This window comes from Rhinoraja longicauda, chromosome 5 (assembly GCF_053455715.1).
Source record: "Rhinoraja longicauda isolate Sanriku21f chromosome 5, sRhiLon1.1, whole genome shotgun sequence".
Classification (NCBI taxonomy): Eukaryota; Metazoa; Chordata; class Chondrichthyes; order Rajiformes; family Arhynchobatidae; genus Rhinoraja; species Rhinoraja longicauda.
Window position 1 is genome coordinate 69,459,741 of NC_135957.1, and position 26,097 is coordinate 69,485,837.

A 26,097-nucleotide genomic window follows, 5' to 3' on the forward strand; every position below is an offset into this window, starting at 1 on the left:
TTACCCCCCCCCACCCCCTCACGGCATTCCCTCAAGCTAGGTCCATTGGCATTTGTCCTCTTGTGCATTTGACAATAATCTCACAAATTCACAAGTTCACAAGTTAAAGGAGTAGAATTGGGCCATTCAGCCTATCGAGTCTACTCCATCATTCAATCATGGCTGATCTCTGCCTCCTAATCCAATTTTCCTGCCTTCTCACCGTAACCCTTGACACCCGTTCCGATCAAGAATTTGTCTATCTCTGCCTTAAAAATATCCACTGACTTGGCCTCCACAGCCCTCTGTGGCATTGAGTTCCACAGATTAACTACCCTCTGACTAAAGAAGTTCCTCCTCATCTCCTTTCTAAAAGAGCGTCCTTTCATTCTGAGGCTTTGACATCTGGTCCTAGACTCTCCCACCAGTGGAAACATCCTCTCCGCATCCACTCTATCTATGCCTTTCATTATTCTGTAAGTTTCAATGAGGTCCCCTCTCAACCTTTTTAAACTCTAGCGAGTAGAGGCCCAGTGCTGTCAAGTGCTCATCATCTGCTAACCCACTCATTCCTAGAATCATTCTTGTAAACCTCCTCTGGACCCTCTCCAGAGCCAGCACATCCCTCAGATATGGGGCCCAAATTTGCTCATAGTACTCCAAATGCGACCTGACTAGCGCCTTATGGAGCCTCAGCATTACAGCTCTGTTTTTGTATTCCAGGCCTCTTGACGTAAATGTTATCTAGGCTTGACCTGATGCCCAAGTGAATGAGCAGCCTAATTGATCCCTTCCAAGAAGGCTGAGTTCCATCACAACTGTAGTTGTTGTGTTGGTCAGTACAGGTGGCAGGGGTTATGGGGAGCAGGCAGGAGAATGGGGTTGAGAGGTAAAGATAGATCAGCCACGATTGAATGGCGGAGTAGACTTGATGGGCCGAATGGCCTAATTCTACTCCTATAATTTATGAATGAACTGTGTGCCTGCGGATTTAGTCTACACAATCAGGTGTCATGTTATTCCCCTCTGGGCAAGATGAAACCAGCCCATTTCTGTCCAGCGAAAGGCTGGATAACCCTGGACAGGGGAATGTCCATTTAAAAAAAAAATTGTATAAAAAGTACTGATTTGCCAGTAAAGACAGCCGAGCGGTATATTTGTTGCGTCTGACGTCTCTCGTTTCTCTCTGCTGTATGGAGGAGGGAAGTCCCGGGTATTTTAGTAATAAAATCCGAGGCGCTGGCGAGTTGGGAAATCATTCAGTGAAAGCGAGACTTTGGAGATTTGCCACACTGCGGAGAAGCGTTGTGTTGAAGGGGAATGGCTCTCTGAAGACGGCCGGGCGGCATGTTTGGGACTGGGATTGCGAGCCTTTATTTCTGCCTTTGTTGTTTCACCGTGGACGGTCTGGTGGTCTCTGCACATGGACAGGACAACTCGGGTAAGCGACCCTGACAGAGTGGCTGCTGCCTGGTTAGCCAGGTCGCTCCATGGCACTTCATCGCTTGAGGCGTAATCCTTTTCCATTTCAGCTGCTAGGCGTCGGTATTTCGTTCAATTTAACTTCTTGGGACATTAATCAGGAAACTTGTTTTTAAAAAAAAAATTAAAAAAATTATTCGGCCTCTTTAATGGATCAGAATATTTCAGGTCGGTTCTATTTTCAGGACAGTCGGTGATTCTTATTGTCGGGACATTCTTATTGTTCTGTTTGCTAAACAAGTAAAAGTTTAAATCGAATTAACAAACAGCCCAGGTGCACTGTGTGAGTTACATTTTGGTCTCAGTTGGGCAGCTTTATCTGTGCAATTTATTCGGACGCGGAAAAAGTAAGCATTTCTTTCGTTTTGTGTGTGTAAATGTTGGCCGTATGTCGGTGTGAAACAAAAGTGAAAGGGTTTTCTTGTGAATCGGCTTTCCACGTACTTCTCATTGGATTCCGAAGACATTGGTGGTGTTGAATAACGAGGCACACCCCGGTCACTCCCCCCTCCCTCCCTCTCCCCCTCCCTCTCCCATCAGGCAAGAGGTAGAAACGTTTGAAAGCTGTTATCAGGCAACTGAACGGTCCTCTCATCAGCTGGAGTGTTGTCCTGACCGACCATCGACCTCATTGGAGACCTTTGCATTATCTTTCATTGGATTTTATCCAACTTCAATGTTATATCTTGCACTGAGGGCGGATCAGTGGCGCAGGGTACATCTGCTGCCTTACAGCGCCAGAGAGCTGGGCTCGATCCTGACTACATGTACTGTCTGTACTGAGTTTGTACCTTCTCCCTGTGACCGCACGGGTTTTCTCCGGGTGCTCTGGTTTCCTCCCACGCGCCAAAGACATACAGGTTTGTAGGTTAATTGGCTTCGGTAAAAATTGTAAATTGGCCCTAGTTTGTCGGATAGTGTTGGTGCATGGGGTAATCGCCGGTTAACACGGACTCGGTGGGCCAAAGGGCCTGATTCCGAGCTATAGCTGTAAAATGAACTAAATGATGTACCCTTTCTCCTTTATCTGTGCACTGCGAACGGCTGTATTCATGTATAATCTTTTGTTTGACTGGATAGCACACAAACAAAAGCTTTTCACTGTATCTCTACACGTGGCAGTAAACTAAACTAAAAATGTATTGCAGTTATTAGTACAGGAACAGCCACTTTCTTACAACTATCATATTCTTGATTCCCGCCTCAGCTTGTTGGGATTGCACTATACGCCCCCAAATTCAATGGGAATTAGGGGCATAAATACGCCAGGAGATTGCAGGCAGCTGCAATGGTGTTGTCGGAGTAGGGGGATATAGACAAGGACTGCCATAATGCCAAGGGGTGGAATTTATCAAATATGTTCAGGAAAGTTTCCTCGGGCGTGCAGGGAGATCTACAGGAGAGAGGACAAAGCATGACCTACGCCGAGGGAATTAGGGAGGGCAAGTGACAAATGTGTTAGTGGACGAGCCATTTTGGACCAGCCACCACCATTCTATCAGCTTTAAAAAATAGTTAAGGATATCGTTCTAAATTGGGCCAAGGCCAACTTTGATGGTATTAGACGTGAACTTGCAAAAGTTGATTTGCAGTAGTTTGTTTGTGGGCAAAGGGAATGTGGGATGCTTTTAAATGTGTGATAGTGAGTATTCAACACATGCAAGTTGAATAAAGGGGACGCATAGAGCAAAGGGGATGCAAAGGGGACGAGAAAATAATGAGGTTCTGGACAAGAAAAAGGAGGCAGGGGTTAGTATAGGCTATGGAATTGTGCATCCCGGAGGAGTATTAGGAATAGAGGATGAAAATCAGCAGGGCAAAAGGTGGACATGACATAAACATTTCAGATATGATTCAGGGGAATTCAGAGATATTATATGTACAGTATGTACTATCCAAATACCTTTTAAGCAGCATCTTCTGCTGCCTCCTCTGGCAGTTAATAATAATATATTCCTTTATTCGTCCCACATCGGGTTCAGACCCTATACCCAGGTTACTTAAGGAAGTAGCTCTAGAAATCGGGGACGCATTGGTGATCACTTTCCAATGTTGTATAGATTCAGGATCAGTTCCTGTGGATTAGAGGGTAGCTAATGTTATCCCACTTTTTAAGAAAGGATAGAGAGAGAAAACAGGGAATTATAGACCAGTTAGTCTGACATCGGTGGCTGGAAAGATGCTGGAGTCAATTATGAAAGATGAAATTGCGGAGCATTTGGATAGCGGTAACAGGATCGGTCCGAGTCAGCATGGATTTACGAAGGGGAAATCATGCTTGACTAATCTTCTGGAATTTTTTGAGGATGTGACTAGGAAAATGGACAAGGGAGAGCCAGTGGATGTAGTGTACCTGGACTTTCAGAAAGCCTTTGACAAGGTCCTACATAGGAGATTGTGGGCAAAATTAGAGCACATGGTATTGGAGGACAAGCGGTGTAATGGAGGCAAGCACTTATAGACTATGGACAATAGGTGCAGGAGTAGGCCATTCGGCCCTTCGAGCCAGCACCACCATTCAATGTGATCATGGCTGATCATACTCAATCAGTACCCCGTTCCTGCCTTCTCCCCATACCCTCTGACTCCGCTATCCTTAAGAGCTCTATCTAGCTCTCTCTTGAACTTACTATGGCTGCCAGTAAAGCAGGACCGTCTTCCGTCCCAGCAGCCGTTTAATTGTCGCAGGGTTTTGCCAGAATTCTGCCAGAGACCCTGAAGCCAAAATCACCACTAAACTTGCAACACCTCAGTCCCAACCAAAAATCTTTATGAATGGCACCATGTGCTTAATCACATCAGGCTGCTTAACTGTTGTTTCCCAGCGTGTCATAAATGTGCCTTGACTTATGTCTGTGGCCGATACCAGTGCATGAAGAGAAGCCTCTCTGGCCAAGGATGGCAGATTGGTTCTACACTCATTACAATACAATGGTTGACATCGCACTTTGGAAGCTGCTTCCCCCTGAGGCGACGCTGTGGAGGACATGTTAGATACAAAATGCTGGAGTAACTCGGCGTGACAGACGACATCTCTGAAGAGAGGGAATGAGTGACGTTTCGGGTCCAGATCCTTCTCGACCCGAGGCGCCACCCATTCCTTCTCTCCAGAGATGCTGCTGTCCCGATGAGTTACTCCAGCATTTTGTGTCTATATTCGGTTTACACCAGCATCTGCATTTCCTCCCTACAGATTGTGGAGGACAACATGTTCTAAGCTTCCAATTCGCTGCAAATTCAAAGATGGCAAGACACGAGAGGGAAGAGGTCAGATAGACTCTGAGCCTGGGCGTCTTGCTCCAGGACACGCCATGTAATTATGGCGTTAATGGGTTGTGGACATTACGTGGGGCATCCACCCAGAGTCGTAGGATGTCTTGGCTGGGCTCCTTCTGGCATCTCAGCCCAGAGTCTCTGTAGTGTATCCAGCTCTGGAAGGGCATTACTCCCTCAGCCCAGAGGGAGTGTAAACCTGAGGTATTTTGAACAGGAGCCAAAATGTTCCACGTCTTGTACTGCAGAGAGTCGTTTGTTTTTGCGTGGAAGTTAAGCTCTCTGCGCTCTCGCGTCTCCGTTTCCACTGCGTCGTTTCCAATGTGACGACCGCGGTGCCGATAAAGTACCAGATAAATCATAGCGATGAAAAACGCAGTGTAAACTTGACACCTGGTGACCCATGGCACACTATAGAGCTGGGGTGTGGGGGGAATGTAAGCGAGGAGGAGCTCCAATGAACTCTGAAGGCTCGCTGTACAGTAAGTGTTCAATGTTTCAGATGCCTGACCTGCTGAGTTATTCCAGCTTTTTGTGTCTCAGCTTCGATTGAAGTTCCTCTCTACACAAGCGTTCAGTGTTGTTAGTTTGGCACCGCTGGACTGATACAAAGCCGGCTTGTAACGTGCAGTCATCTCATTCATCCTTCTCTGCAATCAGTTGCCGGGCACAGCCTGTTGCTAAGTCGGTGCATTCACCTCCTCCTCTCTCGTCGGACAACTTCGTCAAAGTAGACATACCTTGAGGAGATTTTGCAGTGGAACCGACAAAATGTGTAGGAAAGAAGTGCAGATGCTGGTTTAAATCGAAGGTAGACAAAATGCTGGAGTAACACACGTGTTGCGTGTGTGACGAGTGTATGCCAGAAGCTTGCTTGTCCTCCAGAACACTTGAGCGACTCACGCCCTTTGACCTTAATAAACTCCAATACATCCAGAACTCCGCTGCCCGTCTACTCACCCACTCCCCGATCCGTGACCATATCACCCCCGTCCTTTACAGGCTCCACTGGCTCCCCATCCCCCAGAGAATCCAGTACAAAATCCTCCTCATGACCTACAAAGCCCTCCATAACCTAGCCCCATCCTACCTGACTGACCTCCTCCACAGACACACTCCAACCCGTAACCTCCGCTCTGCTGCTGCTAACCTCCTGTCCCCCCCCCCCCCATCCGGACCAAACTCAGATCCTGGGGGGACAGGGCTTTCTTCATCGCTGCTCCCACACTCTGGAACTCACTACCCCAAACCGTCAGACTCCTCCTCACTCACCACATTCAAAACATCACTGAAGTCTCACCTGTTCAGCACTGCCTTCAATCACTGACCGTCACCTCACCTTCTGTCTCCTTTTCTGTTCGTTTACTTACTTATTTATCTATTTTTTTCTATGTTTTAGTAAACCCTGTAAAGCGTCTTTGAGTGTTTAGAAAAGCGCTTTATAAATGTAATGCATTATTATTATTATTATTATTATTATGACCTACCGTGCAAGGGCCCCATAGAGCCCCGGCTCTGTATAGAGCCCCTGCTCTATTTTGAATGATACAAGCAACATTCATTCATTCATTCAGACCGGTGCAGAATCTTTGCCTGGTTGCATCTTGTTCGGTTTGCTAACTATTTGTGGCACGTCCAGAGTGCATTTTGCATTGACTGCAATCTCTCCCCTGAAGAGGTTGTGTGGCGCAGATGCACACACGGTCATGGCCATTCTCGGGGCGGGGCTGCCCTGAAGGGGAGGGGAGGGGAGAGAGTAAAGCGGCGCCGGCCAGCGCCCGCCCGCCAGCCGCTAGCAACAACGTCATCGACAGCGCGGGGGCGGCGACATAAAGCGCCGACGCCGGGGGCTGCAGCGGGAGGGTGATGCGATCGGTGACGCCGTGAGGTCAGCCCGCCTGCTCCGCTTCATCGCGTCTGACGCAACATGTGCCACGTGACTGCGGCTCCCGGCGGAGATCCGGACCTGGGTCACCTGTCAATCACAGCCGCAAGAGGAAAAGCAGTGCATTGGAAGGAATTGCAGATGCTTTGTTCACACCGACGTTAGACACAGACTGCTGGAGTAACTCAGCGGTGCAGGCAACATCTCTGGAGAGAAGGAATTGGCGACGTTTCGTCTTTACAACTGGGTGGATTCCATGTCTCTGGTCTCCCTCTTCCCTGACTCTCAGTCTGAAGTAGGGTCTCGACTCAAAATTATGTGTCTATTTAAAGGAGTTTCAGTTTGCTTTGAGTTCAGTTGCGAAAAGCTTTTGTTGTTAAAGGAAAGCAATATAATTTTTGATCTGATACATAGAAACATAGAAAATAGGTGCAGGAGTAGGCCATTCGGCCCTTCGAGCCTGCACCGCCATTCAATATGATCATGGCTGATCATCCAGCTCAGTAACCTGTACCTGCCTTCTCTCCATACCCCCTGATCCCTTTAGCCACAAGGGCCACATCTAACTCCCTCTTAAATAAAGCCAATGAACTGGCCTCAACTACCTTCTGTGGTAGAGAATTCCACAGATTCACCACTCTCTGTGTGAAGAAATGTTTTCTCATCTCGGTCCTAAAAGACTTCCCCTTATCCTTAAGCTGTGACCTCTGGTTCTGGACTTCCCCAACATCGGGAACAATCTTCCCGCATCTAGCCTCTCCAACCCCTTAAGAATTTTATATGTTTCAATAAGATCCCCCCTCAGTCTTCTAAATTCCAGCGAGTATAAGCCTAGTCTATCCAGTCTTTCTTGATATGAAAGTCCTGCCATCCCAGGGATCAATCTGGTGAACCTTCTCTGTAGTCCCTCTAAGGCTAGAATGTCTTTCCTCAGATTAGGAGACCAAAACTGTACACAATACTCCAGGTGCGGTCTCACCAAGGCCCTGTACAACTGCAGCAGAACCTCCCTGCTCCTATACTCAAATCCTCTTGCTATGAATGCTAACATACCATTCGCTTTCTTCACTGCTTGCTGCACCTGCACGCTTGCTTTCAATTACTGGTGCACCATGACACCCAGGTCACGTTGCATCTCCCCTTTTCCTAATTGGCCACCATTGAAGGGTCCTGACCCGCAATGTCACCTACCTATTTTCGCCGGACATGATGCCTGACCCGCTGAATTACTCCAGCATTTTGTGTTTATCTTTGGTGTAAACCAACATCTCCCGTTCCTTGTTGTTACAATTTATCCCCCCCACCTCCCCATTCATAACTATCTCTTTACCTTCTGTAGCATTGCAAATTAATTGGTGAAAGCAGATTTTTTTGAAAAAGCAAAGTTTTGATGATAATCAAGTTCTGCCCATTCCCAGTGTGCTTTCAACGTGTATTTACAGACATGAGACGAATTGGCAGCTCTGCAATGCTCTGTTTGCTCCGTACAATGGAGCAGTGACAATTATAATCTTCAGATGGCGACATTTCTGCGCAGCTACAATGTTTGGATCTGTTACTGGGACATTTAATCCTCTCCATTCAAGTCTCTGTAATTTTAATTTGAGACAGTAATCAATCTGCTTAAATATCGTAAAATAAAACATGATCATTTATCGTCGGTATTGCATGCAGACAGAGAGTTAAAATGTCTTAATATTTCAACACTATTCCACCATGACAGAATATTTCAGAGAATGCATCGGGCAGCATTATTCTGATACTTTATTTCAACAAAGACATGCCAGAAGCAGTATTTCTAAACAAAAGCATTTTAGGTGATTCTTGTCTTGCATTGACGCATGTTATGCATGTCTGAGCGCAGGTAATGTTCATAGAGTCATAATCTTAGAGTGATACAGCGTGGAAACAGGGCCTTTGGCCTAACTTGCCCATACCAGCCAACCTGTCCCAGCCACACTATTCCCACATACCTGTGTTTGGTCCATTTCCCTCCAAACCTGCCCTATCCATGTAGCAGTCTAACTGTTTCTTAAATGTCAGGATATCCCCTGCCTCAACTACCTCCTCTGGCAGCTTGTTCCATACACCCACTACTCTTTGTGTGAAAAAGGTGAAATCTTTTCCCCTTCACCTTAAACCTATGTTGTCTGGTCCTCGACTCACTCTGCTTCTACCCAATCTATTCTCATGATCTTATACATCTCCATAAGATCCCTCATCTGCACTGCATGGAATAGAATCCCAGTAGGGGTGCCAACTATAGCACTCCCAAATATGGGACAAGGTGAGGTCACCGCCCGGGCCTCCGGCATCTGGGTCTACAGCGCCCCCCCAGGCCGAATACGGGACAAGGGTGGTCCCGTACGGGACAAGGGCGGTCCCATACGGGACAAGCCAATTTAGCCCAAAATGGGGATGTCCTGGCTAATACAGGACAGTTGGCAACCCTAAGTCCCAGCCTACTCAACCTCTGCCTGTAGCTCAGACCCTCTGGTCCTGGCAACATCCCTGTAAAGGACTCCCAGCAACCTGGCAACATCCTCATTCACTTTGGCAAGCGTTATAATATTTAAAACTTTTGCCCACCCAGCCTATTATCTTTCAACTTTCCTGTCGCTATCATTCCTTCCAATAACTTCCTTTTCTCTTTTTTCAATTCATGTGATCATTTCTAAGCCAAAGTCATAGCGTTGTCCCCTGATGCCTCACCTCCATGAGCCCTTTCATTGCTTTCACTTTTATTCCCACTTCTTTGGCCAGGATCTGCCTCACTGGTCTCGTGGATCCGAGGATACATTTCTTCCTTTACCCTCCTTGCCATTTCACCTCGAAACATTTTCAAGAGAAAAATGGAATTGACCACCTCACCATTGAATTTAGTTTAGTTTAGAGATACAGTGCGGAAACAAGCCCTACAGCCCACTGAGTCCATGCAGACCACTAGCACTGTCCTACACACTAGGGATCATTTATACCGAAGCCAATTAACCTACAAACCTGTACGTCTTTGGAGTGTGGGAGGAAACCGGAGCCCCAGAGAAAACCCACGCAGTCACGGGGAGAACGTACAAACACCGTACAGGCAGCATCAGGATCAAACCCGGGTCTCTGGCGCTGTAAGGCAGCAACTTAACCGCTGCACCATTTCTACCACTCTCGTTTACTTAAGCATATCTCCCTCAACTCCCAACCTAACCTCGTCCAACCTAACTTTGTCAGAAATCTGCTGAGTAGAGGAACCCTGAACTTCGAATTGCCTGTAGCTTTAAATCTGTTTGCCACTCCCATTCTGACGTTTTTGACTGCTGCCTTCCATTCCATATTGTTGCAATATCGGGTTGAAAAGCCGCATCTCATCTTCCTGCTGGGCATGACTGGCCTTCAGGACTCGATATCAAATTAAACAATTTCAGATAACCCACATTTTCTGTTGAAACAAAGAACTGCAGATGCTGCTCATTACACCTATGGGCATGTTTTCTGTTTTTATATCCAAACCATCCAGTTCTGTTGTAAGGTCATTCATCTGCAATAATATTTTTTATCTTCTCTATCTATGGGCAACAGCCTGACCTGCTGGGTATTTCCAGCATTTTCCTTTTGGTTTCAGGTATTAGCAATGGTTCTGAACTGCGTTTCACTGTTTAAACATGTCCCGTTGTTTGATTTCTCTCTCTAATTCCCCTCATTAATCTATTAACCAGATAGCTGTGTAAACACCAGGATTACCTGGAAACCCTGGTAACCTTTGCCTCACCACAGTAAAGGGATTCCCTTCATGCCTCCCCCCACTCTTTCTGCAACTTAAAACAAATTAAAAGCAATTTATCTTTCTGATAAATAATAGTTTTGCACTATTCCACCCTGACCTCCCTCTTTCTGATAAATAGATTCTGAAGAAGGGTCCCAACCCAAATCGTCACCTATCCATGTTCTCCAGTGATGCTGCCTGACCGGTTGAATTACTCCAGCACTTTGTGTCTCTTTTTGCAGTTCATTGTATCCACTTAAAACAGACTTGTTTCCTCACTTTCCAAACTCTAATGAAGGGACTCTGACCTGAAACATCAACTGTTTTCTTTGCACCGATGCTGCCTGACCTGCTGAGCATTTCAAGCAGTTTCTAACCTAGTTCAGATTTCTGTTTTTTAGCGAACTGACCGCTACATGTGGAAAGTAAATGCCATCGATCTTATACCTTCCATCAAACCAGGACTATCTTAAATATCAGTTGGTTGTATCCCGAATTGTCAGTGATCCCATCTCTGGAGATGGAATTTTACCCATTCCTTCTCTCCAGAGATGCTGCCTGGCCCGCTGAGTTACTTCAGCATTTTGTGTCTACCATCTCTGGAGATCTTTCCTCTGCAGCTTCTAAGATCATTGTTCCACCCACCTCGACTCCACACAATGTGTCTCTGCCTGTCTCTCAGGATCCACAAACAGGATTGCACTGTTCCAGCATTGTATTGCATTGTTTGCGCCCACTTTTTCCCCCACGGAACCAAACTATCTCAAATCTTTTTTTCTCTCTTTTTCCAAAGTGTTTATAGATAAGCACGACTCTTTCAATGCCCATCTGCATCTTTAAGAGTGACCAGTATCTTGGGCCTAACCATCTTCCCTTTCTCATGGATGTTCAGCCCAATCTCTGCACACTGACATCCTCAAACACCACGGTCATTTCTTTCCTGATCCGACATCCACCATCACCACATTCTGACCATCAATTGTCATTGATTGACCAAACCTTACTTTTATCATTCCATAGACATAGACATAGAAAATAGGTGCAGGTGTAGGCCATTCGGCCCTTCGAGCCTGCACCGCCATTCAATATGATCATGGCTGATCATCCAGCTCAGTAACCTGTACCTGCCTTCTCTCCATACCCCCTGATCCCTTTAGCCACAAGGGCCACATCTAACTCCCTCTTAAATATAGCCAATGAACTGGCCTCAACTACCTTCTGTGGCAGAGAATTCCACAGACTCGCCACTCTCTGTGTGAAGAAATGTTTTCTCATCTCGGTCCTAAAAGACTTCCCCCTTATCCTTAAGCGGTGACCCCTGGTTCTGGACTTCCCCAACATCGGGAACAATCTTCCCGCATCTAGCCTCTCCAACCCCTTAAGAATTTTATATGTTTCAATAAGATCCCCCCTCAGTCTTCTAAATTCCAGCGAGTACAAGCCTAGTCTATCCAGTCTTTCTTCATATGAAAGTCCTGCCATCCCAGGGATCAATCTGGTGAACCTTCTCTGTACTTCTTCCGACTTCTTCCAAATGAATAGTGCTGCCCTGGGAACCTCCAGCGGTTTGAGCAAAGTAATTTTTCCATAAGATACGCAGAGCATTGTCCAATTCTATGCTGGATCCTACAAGTTAATTATTTTTCACCTCTGTCCTGCTTTCTCTTCTCAGCATGATCTGGCAGATTTCATCAACTTTTCACCCCTCTCTGCCTTTACAGGGTATGTTTCTGATATCACCCTTCCAAGTTTTCAACATTTAGACAATAGATAATAGGTGCAGGAGTAGGCCATTCGGCCCTTCGAGCCAGCACCACCACTCAATGTGATCATGGCTGATCATTCTCAGGTTGTCCCCCAATAACCAATACAATCCGAATCACTTCTGCAGCTTCATTGATTATATTTTCTCCCAACTCATTAAGGAACTCAATTACATAGAAGAATATAAAGCGGCTTTCAGAGGACATGGACAAGTGGAGTGAATGAATGGGTCGGAAAATGGCAGGTGGAATATTATGTGGAAAAATCCAATTTGCTGAGCATAACAAAACAGGAATGTGTTTATTCAGCGGTAAGACATTAGGTATTGATTGCTGTTCAAAGGGCTAGATGTGCATATATACAAGTCCATCAAGGTTGACGTGCAGGTCAAGCGAAATAATTAGAAATGATTTGCAGCAAATTTATCATTTTTGATCGTTTCTAATGTTGCTGTGAATAACGAATAGAAGCTGCAAAATTCTCAACAATTCTGCTCAGTCATGTTTTTCTGGGTAATCATGCACCACAGTTCTGAGTAACTAAAGACGTGCAAGTAACCCACGTCTGCTTCTCCTGATAACACTGCTACTTGGTTTCCTATTCACTATGGAGACAAAAGTGGATAAGTCTCCAGGTCCTGATAGGATATTCCCTAGGACATTGAGGGAAGTTAGTGCAGAAATAGCAGGGGCTATGACGGAAATATTTCAAACGTCATTAGAAACAGGGATGGTGCCGGAAGATTGGCGCATTGCGCATGTTGTGCCTTTGTTTAAAAAAGGTTCTAAAAGTAAACCTAGCAATTATAGACCTATTAGTTTGACGTCTGTGGTGGGAAAATTAATGGAAAAGATACTTGGGGACAATATATATAATTATTTGGATAATCAAGGCCTGATTAGAAACAGTCAACATGGATTTGTGCCTGGAAGGTCATGTTTGACTAATCTTCTTGAATTTTTTGAAGAGGTTACCAGGGAAATTGATAAGGGCAAGGCTGTGGATGTTGTCTATATGGACTTCAGTAAGGCATTTGACAAGGTTCCACATGGAAGGTTGATTAAGAAGGTTAAATCGTTGGGTATTAATAGTGAGGTTGCAAGATGGATTCATCAATGGCTGAATGGGAGATACCAGAGGGTAACGGTTGACAATTGTATGTCAGGTTGGAGGCCAGTGTCTAGTGGAGTGCCCCAAGGATCTGTGTTGGGTCCACTGTTGTTTGTCATTTACATTAATGATCTGGATGATGGTGTGGCAAATTGGATTAGTAAATATGCAGATGATACTAAGATAGGTGGAGTAGTTGATAGTGAGGTAGATTTTCAAAGTCTACAGAGAGACTTGGGCCTTTTGGAAGGGTGGGCTGAAAGATGGCAGATGGAGTTTAATGCTGATAAGTGTGAGGTGCTGCATTTTGGTAGGACAAATCAAAATAGGACGTACAGGGTAAATGGTAGGGAATTGAGGAATGCAGTGGAACAGAGGGATCTGGGAATAACTGTGCATTGTTCCCTGAAGGTGGAATCTCATGTGGATAGGGTGGTGAAGAAGGCGTTTGGTATGCTTGCCTTTATAAATCAGAGCATCGAGTATAGAAGTTGGGATGTAATGTTGAAATTGTACAGGGCATTGGTGAGGCCAAATCTGGAGTATGGTGTGCAGTTCTGGTCGCCAAATTATAGGAAGGATGTCGACAAAATGGAGAGGGTACAGAGGAGATTTACTAGAATGTTGCCTGGGTTTCAGCACTTAGGCTACAGAGAGAGGTTGAACAGGTTGGGTCTTTATTCTTTGGAGCGTAGAAGGTGAGGGGGGACTTGATAGAGGTTTTTAAAATTTTGAGAGGGACGGACAGAGTTGACGTGGGTAGGCTTTCCCCTTTGAGAGTGGGGAAGATTCCAACAAGGGGACATAGCTTCAGAATTGAGGGACAAAGGTTTAGGGGTAACATGAGGGGGAACTTCTTTACTCAGAGGGTTGTGGCTGTATGGAATGGGCTACCGGTGGAAGTGGTGGAGGCTGGCTCGATTTTATTATTTAAGAGTAAATTGGATAGGTATATGGATAGGAGGGGATTGGAGGGTTATGGTCTGAGTGCAGGTAGATGAGACTAGGTCAGGGAGAATGGTCGGCGTGGACTGGTAGGGCCGGACAGGCCTGTTTCCATGCTGTAGTTGTTATATGTTATATGTTATAGAGACAGGCCCTTCGGTCCCATACAGTCATGGAAACAGGCCCTTCGGCCCAACTCGTCCATGCCGACCAAGATGCCTTATCTAGGCTTTGTCTCATTTGGCTACATTTGGCCCATATCCCTCTAAACCTTTCCTATCTATATACTCTTGGACCACATTGCATACTCACATTTCTATTTTGTATGTATTTATGGTCCAGTTTCATTATCTCCTTTGCTTCTCGACTAACAATGTCAACTTTCACATCTTCTTTTAACAACCACTCAAATTCAGTTTTATTTAACATAGTGTATGTCTAATTTTTCAATGCCATTTTATTAAAGGTTGTACTTTTACTATTACAACTGATTATGTTATCTTTTTAGCCATAGTGCAAGAGTAAAATGCCAAAAATCTATTTTGTTTTCTGTGTGACAATGTGTTATTGCCACTAAAACTCACAAGTTAGTTTTGGGTACTAAGTCGTCGGCAGTACATTTTTTTTAAATTCCTCTTTATTTGTGGTGAAATTGAGACAGCATCATCAACTCATACAGCAGCCAAACGATCATTTTGGCCCACCATAGCAATACCATCCGTTAAGTACCCGTTTATCAGTACTGTCTCGATATTAAATGCACTCAATGTGTGTGCATCTGTAAACCCACTTCCTGTTTTAAATAAACAGCAGGAAGTATGAATCTGACATACTGTAAGGTTGTGGCTGATATGGTTTTGCTGAAAGACACCAACTGCAATAAACCAGAAATACCTGGTGGAAACTTAATAACGTTGAGCAAGCTTGAAACTTGTGAACAACGAGATTCACTTCCTTCCCAACTGAACTTCCCTTCCAGCCAACTCGACAGGAGCTTCCAAAATTACTTTCAGCAGCAGTATCCTTCAGTGAAAAGGTCCCCTTTAAGAACTGTCTGTTAACACAGGATCATTGCACAGCTGCATGTTTGGTTATTACAAGTTCTGTACACCATACGCAGGATAATGCAGGAATTCTTGATTAATACAGGTGTCGGAGGTTATGGGGAGAAGGCAGGAGAATGGGGTTATGAGGGAGAGATAGATCAGCCATGATCGAATGGCGGAGTATACTTGACAGGCTGAATGGCCTAATATCACATGACCTTATGACCTAATTAGTGTATAAAATCATGAGGGGTATAGATAGGGTGAATGTACAGTCTTTTACCCATGGTAGGAGAATCATGAATCAGAGAACATGAGTTTAAATTGAGAGGGGAAGATTTAACAGGGTTTTCTCCAGGTACTCCGGTTTCCTCCCACATTCCAAAGACATGCAGGTTTGTATGTTAATTGGCTTCTGTAAATTGTCGCTAGTGTGTAGGATAGTACTAGTGTACGGGGATCGCTGGTCAGTGTGGACTCGGTGGACTGAAGGGCCTGTTTCCACACTGAATCTATGAGCCCGCTCTGCCATTCAATAAGATCATGGCTATCTCATTTCAGAATCAATATCACAGCACGGTTTTGTGCGTGGGAAATCGTGTCTCACAAATTTGGTTGAGGTTTTGAAGAAGTAGCCAAAAGGATTGATGAGGGGCAGGGCCATAGACATAGTCTATATGAAAGAGCAAGGACTTTGATGAGGTTCCACATGGTAGGCTGCTCTCGTAGGTTAGATCCCATGGGATCCAGATAGAGCTAGCTAACTAGATGAAGAATTGGCTTCATGGTAGGAAGCAGAGGATGGTAGAGGAAGGTTGTTTTTTTGAACTGTAGGGCTCTGATTACTGGTGTGCCTCAGAGATCAGTTGTTTACTGTCATCTATATAAATGAGTTGGATGATAATTTACAAGGCATGATTAGTACATTTGTAGAAGGCACTAAAATAGATAGTGTCATAGACAGGGCAGAGGGTTGTCAGGAACTACAGCACGATCTTGGTCACCTAAACCTTAACCTACCTAAACCTTGCTGGGAAAGCGGATTAAGGAATTGCTAATGGAGTATAATTCAGATAGATATGAGGTGCTGAATAACTGAAGAAGGGTGCTGACCCAAAAAGTCACCAATCTATGTTCTCCAGAGGTGCTGCCTGACCCCGCTGAGTTACAGCACGTTTTGTCCACCGACTTCATTCCTTGGAGCGCAGGAGCTGAGAGGTGATCTTATCGGGGTGTAAAAGATTATGAGGGGAATAGATTCCTTCTCTCCTGAGATGCTGCCTGACCTGCTGAGTTACTCCAGCATTTTGTGAATAAATACCTTCGATTTGTACCAGCATCTGCAGTTATTTTCTTATACTAGGGGAATAGATATGGTGAATGCCATGTAAGGGGGATCAAGAACCACAGGGCACACCAGAGAACCAGTTGGTTAAGATCTATCTGAGGTAAGCAAATCAATACATTGTGCCTGCAACTGTTGAGTAAGTGCAAGATTTCCTTTTAATCAGTGTGGTAAATTTCCAAGTAAATGAGTCACATGTGTGATACAATATCGTAACATGTTGTAGTTTGGTTGTTAACTTTGCGTGAAAAGAAGAAAGTCTCAGCTCCTATTGTTTCTTAGAGTTTCTTCAATTCTAAACCCACCAGCTTGACAATAGAACTGAAATAATGCCAGTGAATTTTACTTTAACGAGACTACTTCCATTTCAGACACTGCTTAGATGTTATTCTTGGCTTTCCTCAAAGAGAATTGTGAATCTGTGGAATTCTCTGCCTCAGAAGGCAGTGGAGGCCAATTCTCTGAATGCATTCAAGAGAGAGCTGGATAGAGCTCTTAAGGATAGCGGAGTCAGAGGGTATGGGGAGAAGGCAGGAACGGGGTACTGATTGAGAATGATCAGCCATGATCACATTGAATGGCGGTGCTGGCTCAAAGGGCCGAATGGCCTCCTCCTGCACCTATTGTCTATTGTCTATATTATTACGTTAAGACGGAAAGTTCTGAGTTCAATATCCTCTCCTTAGATTTGAGTATTTTATCACGAGTCAAACTCCGAGGATGGGTCACATTGTTGGACACTTGCAGTCCTGAGGATAAGATGCTAAGCAGAACTTTATTCCAACTCACTGCAAAATGTTCTGCAGCACTATTTATGAAAGCCAGGTGCCTCCCTCTTCTGGTTGATGTTACCCCCTCAAGAAAATTCAGTTAAACATAAAATATTATATTATTATGCTGGAATGCATAAAATACTCAGCACATCAGGCAGCATTTGTGGATCGAGTGCAGAGTTAATATCTCAGGTCAATGTTTTTTATCAGGTCTTCTTAATGAATAGCTCTTCTTCCACGAGCTTCCACGAGGTGAACCTCCATACTTCATTGGCAAGGAGTCTTCACACTTGACCATGGACTCTTTATCTTGTTCAAAATTCACAATCGACCTGGACCCCTACATTCAGCCTATTATCTTTGTTATGTCTATTGTTTGCTGATCACTGGTCTAACATTGACCATTGCTTCTTTTCAAGCTCACTGTCATCTGAACTTGCAGCACTCTTCTCATTAGAACAATCCCAAGAATGTCATCAAAATCTGCAAAGCCAAAGCAAGGATGGTTTTCATGTTGGTGAACTGCCCCCTGTTTCACAGAAAATGAATGCCAGTTCTTTGACATCTCATCCCACCCTCTCACCTTCATTGCCCTGCGACTGGATATGAACCACTGTTCCCCCCCCACCCAGGAAGTTATTGATTTAACTTCCCCTAATCTGTGACCTCCACTCCCATTGCCCTTCATGTCCATGTCTATTGCCCTTCATGTCCATGTCTATGTTCTCCAGAGGTGCTGCCTGACCCCGCTGAGTTACAGCACGTTTTGTCCACCGACTTCATTCCTTGGAACGCAGAAGCTGAGAGGTGATCTTATCGGGGTGTAAAAGATTATGAGGGGAATAGATTCCTTCTCCCCTGAGATGCTGCCTGACCTGCTGAGTTACTCCAGCATTTTGTGAATAAATACCTTCGATTTGTACCAGCATCTGCAGTTATTTTCTTATACTAGGGGAATAGATATGGTGAATGCCATGTAAGGGGGATCAAGAACCACAGGGAATAATTTTAAGGTGAGAAGGAAACATTTAATAGATACCTGAGCAGCGAAGGACTTTTTCACACAGGTGTTGGTTGGTATATGGAATGAGCTGCCAGTGAAGGAGTTGAAGCAAATATGATAACAGCATTTAAAACACATTTGGATAGGTACATGGATAGGGAAGGCTTAGAGAGATATGGGCCAGCCTGGGGCAAATCGAATTAGTTTAGATGGGCCATCTTGGTCAGCATGGATGAGTTGGCCCACAAGGCCTGTTTCCATGCTATATGACACTGACTCTATAAATACTGCCAGGGTTGATACAAAATGACCACATGGAGTTAGGTTGTCACCAAAGATTTTCCAGTCGACAAAGACCAGGTTGCTGCAGGGCATAGAGCTTAAATATATAACCAAGGGAAATCTTCATGTCGCCATTACCACCAAGGTATACAATCTTTATGCTTGAAAAGAAGTTCCAAACAATGACACCACCACAATGTGAAACTCAAATGAACCCTACAACTCTGAGGTAAATGCACTTTTGTCTGACCAGATGTCTGCCTTTTAAAACTGAACACAAATGTTTTACAACCTATCAAGAACATAGAATCATAGTCATACTGTAATTCAGTGTGGAAACAGGCCCTTGGTGCCCAACTTGCCCACACCGACCAACATGTCCCATCCACACTAGTCCCACATGCCTGCATTTGGCCCACATCCCTCTAAACCTGTCCTATCCATGTACCTGTGCAGGAAGGAACTGCAGATGCTAGTTCGAACCAAAGATAGACGCACTCTGAAGAAGGGTCTCGATCTGAAACATCACCTATTCCTTTTCTCCAGAGATGCTGTCTGACCCACTGAGTTACTCCATCTTTTTGTGTCTATCCAAGTATTTGTCTAATTGCTTCTTAAACACTGCGATAGTCCCAGCCTCAACGATCACCTCTAGTAGCTTTCACAAAATGCTGGAGTAACTCAGCAGGTCAGGCAGCATCTCAGGAGAGAAGGAATGGGTGACGTTTCGGGTCGAGACCCTTCTTCAGACTGATGTCAGGTGGGCGGGACAAAGGAAGGATTATAGGTGGAGACAGGAAGATAGAGGGAGAACTGGGAAGGGGGAGGGGAAGAGAGGGACAGAGGAACTATCTAAAGTTGGAGAATTCAATGTTCATACCGCTGGGCTGCAAGCTGCCCAAGCGAAATATGAGGTGCTGTTCCTCCAATTTCCAGTGGGCCTCACTATGGCACTGGAGGAGGTCCATGACAGAAAGGTCAGACTGTTCCACACACCCACCACCCTTTGCGTTAAAAAGGAACCCCTCAGATTCCTATGAAATCTTTCTCCCTTCACCTTAAACCTACGCTCTCTGGTTCTCGATTCCACGACTCTGGGTAAGAGACTCTGTGCATCCACCTGATCTATTCTTCTCATGATTTTATACACCTCTATAAAATCATCCCTCATCCTACTGTGCTCCGGAGTCCCAGCCTCCTCAACCTCTCCCTGGTGACCAGAACTGAACATAATACTTTAAATGCTGCCTCACCAACGTCTTATGTAACTGCACACAACCTCCCAACTTTTATAATCAATCCCATCTCTGACTGATGAGAACATTGAAAATACATAAAGAACAAAATAACATGGAAGAAATCATATTGATTTTGGATATGGTTCAGTGCTACTCAATGTTTCTATCAGAATAATCAAAAGTGTTGGTTGCACTGCAAGAAAGAGCACATGTTTCTCAGAACAAGAAAGAGCACACCAGAGAACCAGTTGGTTAAGATCTATCTGAGGTAAGCAAATCAATACATTGTGCCTGCAACTGTTGAGTAAGTGCAAGACTTCCTTTTAATCAGTGTGGTAAATTTCCAAGTAAATGAGTCACATGTGTGATACAATATCGTAACATGTTGTAGTTTGTTTGTTAACTTTGCGTGAAAAGAAGAAAGTCTCAGCTCCTATTGTTTCTTAGAGTTTCTTCAATTCTAAACCCACCAGCTTGACAATAGAACTGAAATAATGCCAGTGAATTTTACTTTAACGAGACTACTTCCATTTCAGACACTGCTTAGATGTTATTCTTGGCTTTCCTCAAAGAGAATTGTGAATCTGTGGAATTCTCTGCCTCAGAAGGCAGTGGAAGCCAATTCTCTGAATACATTCAAGAGAGAGCTGGATAGAGCTCTTAAGGATAGCGGAGTCAGGGGGTATGGGGAGAAGGCAGGAACGGGGTACTGATTGAGAATGATCAGCCATGATCACATTGAATGGCGGTGCTGACTCAAAGGGCCGAATGGCCTCCTGCACCTATTGTCTATTGTCTATATTATTACGTTAAGACGGAAAGTTCTGAGTTCAATATCGTCTCCTTAGATTTGAGTATTTTATCACGAGTCAAACTCCGAGGATGGGTCACATTGTTGGACACTTGCAGTCCTGAGGATAAGATGCTAAGCAGAACTTTATTCCAACTCACTGCAAAATGTTCTGCAGCACTATTTATGAAAGCCAGGTGCCTCCCTCTTCTGGTTGATGTTAGTTACCCCCTCAAGAAAATTCAGTTAAACATAAAATATTATATTATTATGCTGGAATGCAGAAAATACTCAGCACATCAGGCAGCATTTGTGGATCGAGTGCAGAGTTAATATCTCAGGTCAATGTTTTTTATCAGGTCTTCTTAATGAATAGCTCTTCTTCCACGAGCTTCCACGAGGTGAACCTCCATACTTCATTGGCAAGGAGTCTTCACACTTGACCATGGACTCTTTATCTTGTTCAAAATTCACAATCGACCTGGACCCCTACATTCAGCCTATTATCTTTGTTATGTCTATTGTTTGCTGATCACTGGTCTAACATTGACCATTGCTTCTTTTCAAGCTCACTGTCATCTGAACTTGCAGCACTCTTCTCATTAGAACAATCCCAAGAATGTCATCAAAATCTGCAAAGCCAAAGCAAGGATGGTTTTCATGTTGGTGAACTGCCCCCTGTCTCACAGAAAATGAATGCCAGTTCTTTGACATCTCATCCCACCCTCTCACCTTCATTGCCCTGCGACTGGATATGAACCACTGTTCCCGACCCACCCCCCCCCCAGGAAGTTATTGATTTAACTTCCCCTAATCTGTGACCTCCACTCCCATTGCCCTTCATGCCCATGTCTATCTCCTCCCTAAGATCTATAAGCAGGACTGGCTTAGTTAGAAATAGATTCTGATGAGAGATAAACAACGAAGCATTAACCCTTTCTCTTTCCACAAATTCTCCCTGCCCTGATGAGTATTTCTAATATTTTTTGTTCTATATTTCTGATTTCCAGCAACTGCAGTTTACATGCATTTCAAAGTTATATTCTCTGCCACAGAAGGCAGTGGAGGCCAATTCACTGGATGTTTTCAAGGGAGAGTTAGATTTAGCTCATAGGGTTAACGGAATCAAGGAATATGGGGAAAAAGCAGGAACGGGGTACTGGTTTTGGATGATCAGCCATGATCATATTGAATGGCGGTGCTGGCTCGAAGGGCTGAATGGCCTACTCCTGCACCTATTTTCTATGTTTCTATGTTACAACTGTGTCTTGGCTTCAAAGTGCTTTGTTGCCTTTAAAACAATTTGGGGTGAACTGAGGTAATGAAAGGCACACAATATATGCTTAACAAAACATGAGGACAATTTATTATTCCAATGCACTTTCTACAGAATCCTTTGGAGGTGTATTCACTGATTTGAAATACAAACTAAGATAACATTTTTCACACGGCAAGTTCCCACTACCAGCACTGTGTAATGATCAGACGATAATGCTTTTAGTGCAAGAAGTGTAAGAAAATAACTGCAGATGCTGGTACAAATTGAAGGTATTTATTCACAAAATGCTGGAGTAACTCAGCAGGTCAGGCAGCATCTCAGGAGAGAAGGAATGGGTGACGTTTTGGGTCGAGACCCTTCTTCAGACTGATGTCAGGGGGGGGTGGGACAAAGGAAGGATATAGGTGGAGACAGGAAGACAGTGGGAGATCTGGGAAGGGGGAGGGGAAGAGAGGGACAGAGGAACTATAGGTAAAATCGGGCCGTGCGGGGCTTGGGAACTATAAGTTTGGAGGCATTGGAGGGTAGATCACCGGTCTGTAGTCCGGGTTGGGTCTGAATTGGGAGGTCTGGAAACGGAGCTGGAATCCACGAGGCAGAAGATGGAGGCGCAGGCTTCTAGTCCTGTTGTTTCAGGGTAGACACAGGTCCAGGCTTGATTTAATAGCACATCTGAACGACAGCATCTGCAAAATTGATGGTCCAGGGAAATTGTAAAAAGATAAAATTGAAGGGTTCTTTATCTGAATGCACACAGCAAATGGCTGAATTAATTACTCAAATTGGAATAACTGAGTACGGTTCAATAGCCCTTTGCAGACATGTGCAAGGTTAGGAAGCAATTATTTCAGAATTGTTAACTTTTAGGAGGAAAATGAAGAAGGAAATGAGATAGCTGTGATATTGAAGAATAGATTAAAAACAGGAGGTAAGAAGTATTTAGCTTAGATAACAGAGAAGCAAAATCCATTTTGGCAGAAATGATGAATGGCTGGGGATTGAAAACATTGGTGGTAGTTGTAAATATAGGCTCCAGAATAGTGTGGTCATGTAGACAATACAATAAATCAGAAAAAAGACACAAAGTATTGGAGTAACTCAGCGGGTCAGGCAGCATTCCTGGAGAACATGGATAGCTGACGTTTTGGGTCGGGACCCTTCTCCGGACTGAAGGAGGGTTCCATCCCAAAGCGTCACCTTTCCATGTTCTCCAGAGATGCTGCCTGATCCGCTGAGTTACTCCAGCACTTTGATCATATTTTGGGGAATAAAACTTGCAAATGATACTCGTGCAGAAGCTAATGGTAAAAATTGAATCGAAAATGTATTATTTAATCTAACCGCAATTGCAAGTGGCACTCCGCAGTTGTTCTTCATATTAATGTTCTGCCTTCAGATGAATTTATGCACGCCATCAAATTTAAAGTGCTACTTTTAGACATTATTGTGGGCCCATGGGAAGGTGTACAGAGAAGTATCAGCCCCGTCTCCATTGGTATGGGTCTTGTTTCCGAAGCAAGAGTTTACTGATTCAAGCCCAACACTGATGACATAAACATTAGAGAAAATCTGGGCTGATAATCTTCGAGTTTACAATGATTAAGTGTCCTGAATTGAATAAATTGTTTTTCAGATCTGGCTTAGTCATGCTTCCTTCAGTCATGGAGGTATTAATTAAAACAAAAATACTGGCCATTTTCCACAGCAGGATCAGCGGACTATGTTTTCACTTATTCTTATGATGCGGCTGCTCATCCCAAAGTCACATCGGAAGGAAGAAAATTGATACTGCTGGTACACTCCAAATAAAGAAGAGCTGAAACAGGAACCAAAGTATTGTGAACAATGTAGTAAGACTTTGGCATAACTTGATCAGCATGGACAAATTTGCGTTGAAAGGCCTGATTCCATGTTATATAGCCCTATGACTAAATCCATCAGGCACGATGCCGGTATAAAGATTCTAGGCAGCAGAGGTGCTCAAGTGAAAACATGCCTGAGCATGGACAGCTTTACTCTGTTCCGTTTGAATCCACTGTCAGTCCATAGATAAATATCTGTGCTCTCTCAATACTGATGTCAAGAGCTTACAACAGCAAGCCTGCATTCCTTCTCAACTGGTAATGAGAAGGTCCCTTCCAACCACAACTCTTCAGGGACAGCTGAAGTATCATTAGCTGTGAACAATGAAAACCAGTCTGTGAATGAGACCTTTGTTCATCTGCTTCTTGAAAGCACACTTGCTGAGATGGTCTGGAAAGTGTTGAAACATTATTTGTACAAGTCCTAAGGGGTTGTACATTATTAAGGGGTTGGACACGTTAGAGGCAGGAAACATGTTCCCAATGTTGGAGTCCAGAACCAGGGGCCACAGTTTAAGAATAAGGGGTAGGCCATTTAGAACAGAGATGAGGAAAAACTTTTTTAGTCAGAGAGTTGTGAATCTGTGGAATTCTCTGCCTCAGAGGGCAGTGGAGGCCAATTCTCTGAATACATTCAAGAGAGAGCTAGATAGAGCTCTTAAGGATAGCGGAGTCAGGGGGTATGGGGAGAAGGCAGGAACGGGGTACTGATTGAGAATGATCAGCCATGATCACATTGAATGGCGGTGCTGGCTCGAAGGGCCGAATGGCCTTCTGCACCTATTTTCTATTGTCTATTGTCCTTCAGGAACACGGGCGGCAAGGTGGCGCAGCGGTAGAGTTGCTGCCTTATAGCGCTTGCAGTGCCGGAGACCTGGGTTCGATCCTGACTGTGGTTGCTGTCTATATGGAGTTTGTACACTTTCCCTGTGACCGCGTAGGTTTTCTCCAAGATCTTCGGTTTCCTCCCACACTCCAAACATGTACAGGTTTGTAGGTTGATTGGCTTGGGTTTGTAAACTTGGTATAAGTGTATATTGTCCCTAGTGTGTGTAGGCTTGTGTTAATGTGCGGAGATCGCTGGTCGATGCGGACTGAATGGGCACTATATCCGCACTGTATCTCTAAAACTATCCAGCTGTGTAACACAGGACTAGCATGTTCCATGATCCAGGAATAAATGCTGAGAGACTCATTGAACTTTGGTGGTTTTATGAGAAAAGTCACCCCTTTTTGCCTTCCTAGCTTTGCACACCGAGAGCCTGACGTTCATAAGTGTTAGGAGGAGAATTAGGCCATTCGGCCTCTCAAGTCTACTCCGCCATTCAATCATGGCTGATCTATCTCTCCCTCTTAACCCTATTCTCCTGCCTTCTCCCCATGACCTCTAACACCTGTACTAATCTATCTCTGCCACATCTGTGTGATAATCCTTCAGACTGTTCATTCAAGGAATATATGCAAAGGAAAATAGATGTCGTAATGTAATGGAATGGCCTTGTTTTCTCCTGTGGAGTGTGAAGTGAACATTATGCATATTGGCAAATTTTATTTTTTAATATTTTTGAAAAAGAAGCAAATATCTTAACCTAGTTTCCTTAGTGTTGACATTCTGGGTTCAGCCGGCTCACTGATAACTACCAGAGATGGGGCTTCCATCAGATAGCTGTTATTTTTTCCAAAGCCATTTACCCCAAAACAGACAAACTAGCAGTAAAGATCAAGGAACCTCAAAAGACTGTGTGGTTCAAGTTTCCATGATGTTTTATGCTTGTTTCAAAATATCCACCCACATAACTAACTGATCACAGCCAGAGAACAAATTAATCATCACTGCCCTTTTATCACCAATCGAGCCTCAAATGTTATTTTTATTTAATGGGGAATGAGGCACAAAATGTCATCTGTTAAAAAAAAATTATTATGAAGATGCACTTGAAACCGACTAATGTACACCGGTGAAACAAGTAAATGTTTACTGTAGTTTCAAAAATGAATGAAAGTATTCAAAACCAGGTTACTCACAGGGGTAGATAAAAATACATATTTTTGTGATCACTTCCTGTCATTTTAAGTTGGGTTAATTAAAATGAGTACCTATCAATAAAATAAACAAGAAACCTTTTCACCCAGAGAGTTGTGAATTTGTGGAATTCTCTGCCACAGAAGGCAGTGGAGGCCAATTCACTGGATGAATTTAAAAGAGAGTTAGATAGAGCTCTGGGGGCTAGTGGAATCAAGGGATATGGGGAAAAGGCAGGCACAGGTTACTGATTGTGGATGATCA

The 26,097-nt window shown here is 44.2% G+C and overlaps 1 protein-coding gene across 1 annotated transcript in view; it reads left to right on the forward strand.

The window, feature by feature from the left end:
* Positions 1-1,220: 1,220 nt before the first annotated feature.
* The window catches only part of LOC144594039 (uncharacterized), a 48,245-nt gene continuing 23,368 nt past the window's right edge, over positions 1,221-26,097 (forward strand). Inside the window, exon 1 of the mRNA XM_078400206.1 lies at positions 1,221-1,420. Coding sequence (XP_078256332.1) covers positions 1,327-1,420 — 94 coding nt within the window. The 5' untranslated portion in view covers positions 1,221-1,326. The remainder of the gene's footprint in view (positions 1,421-26,097) is intronic.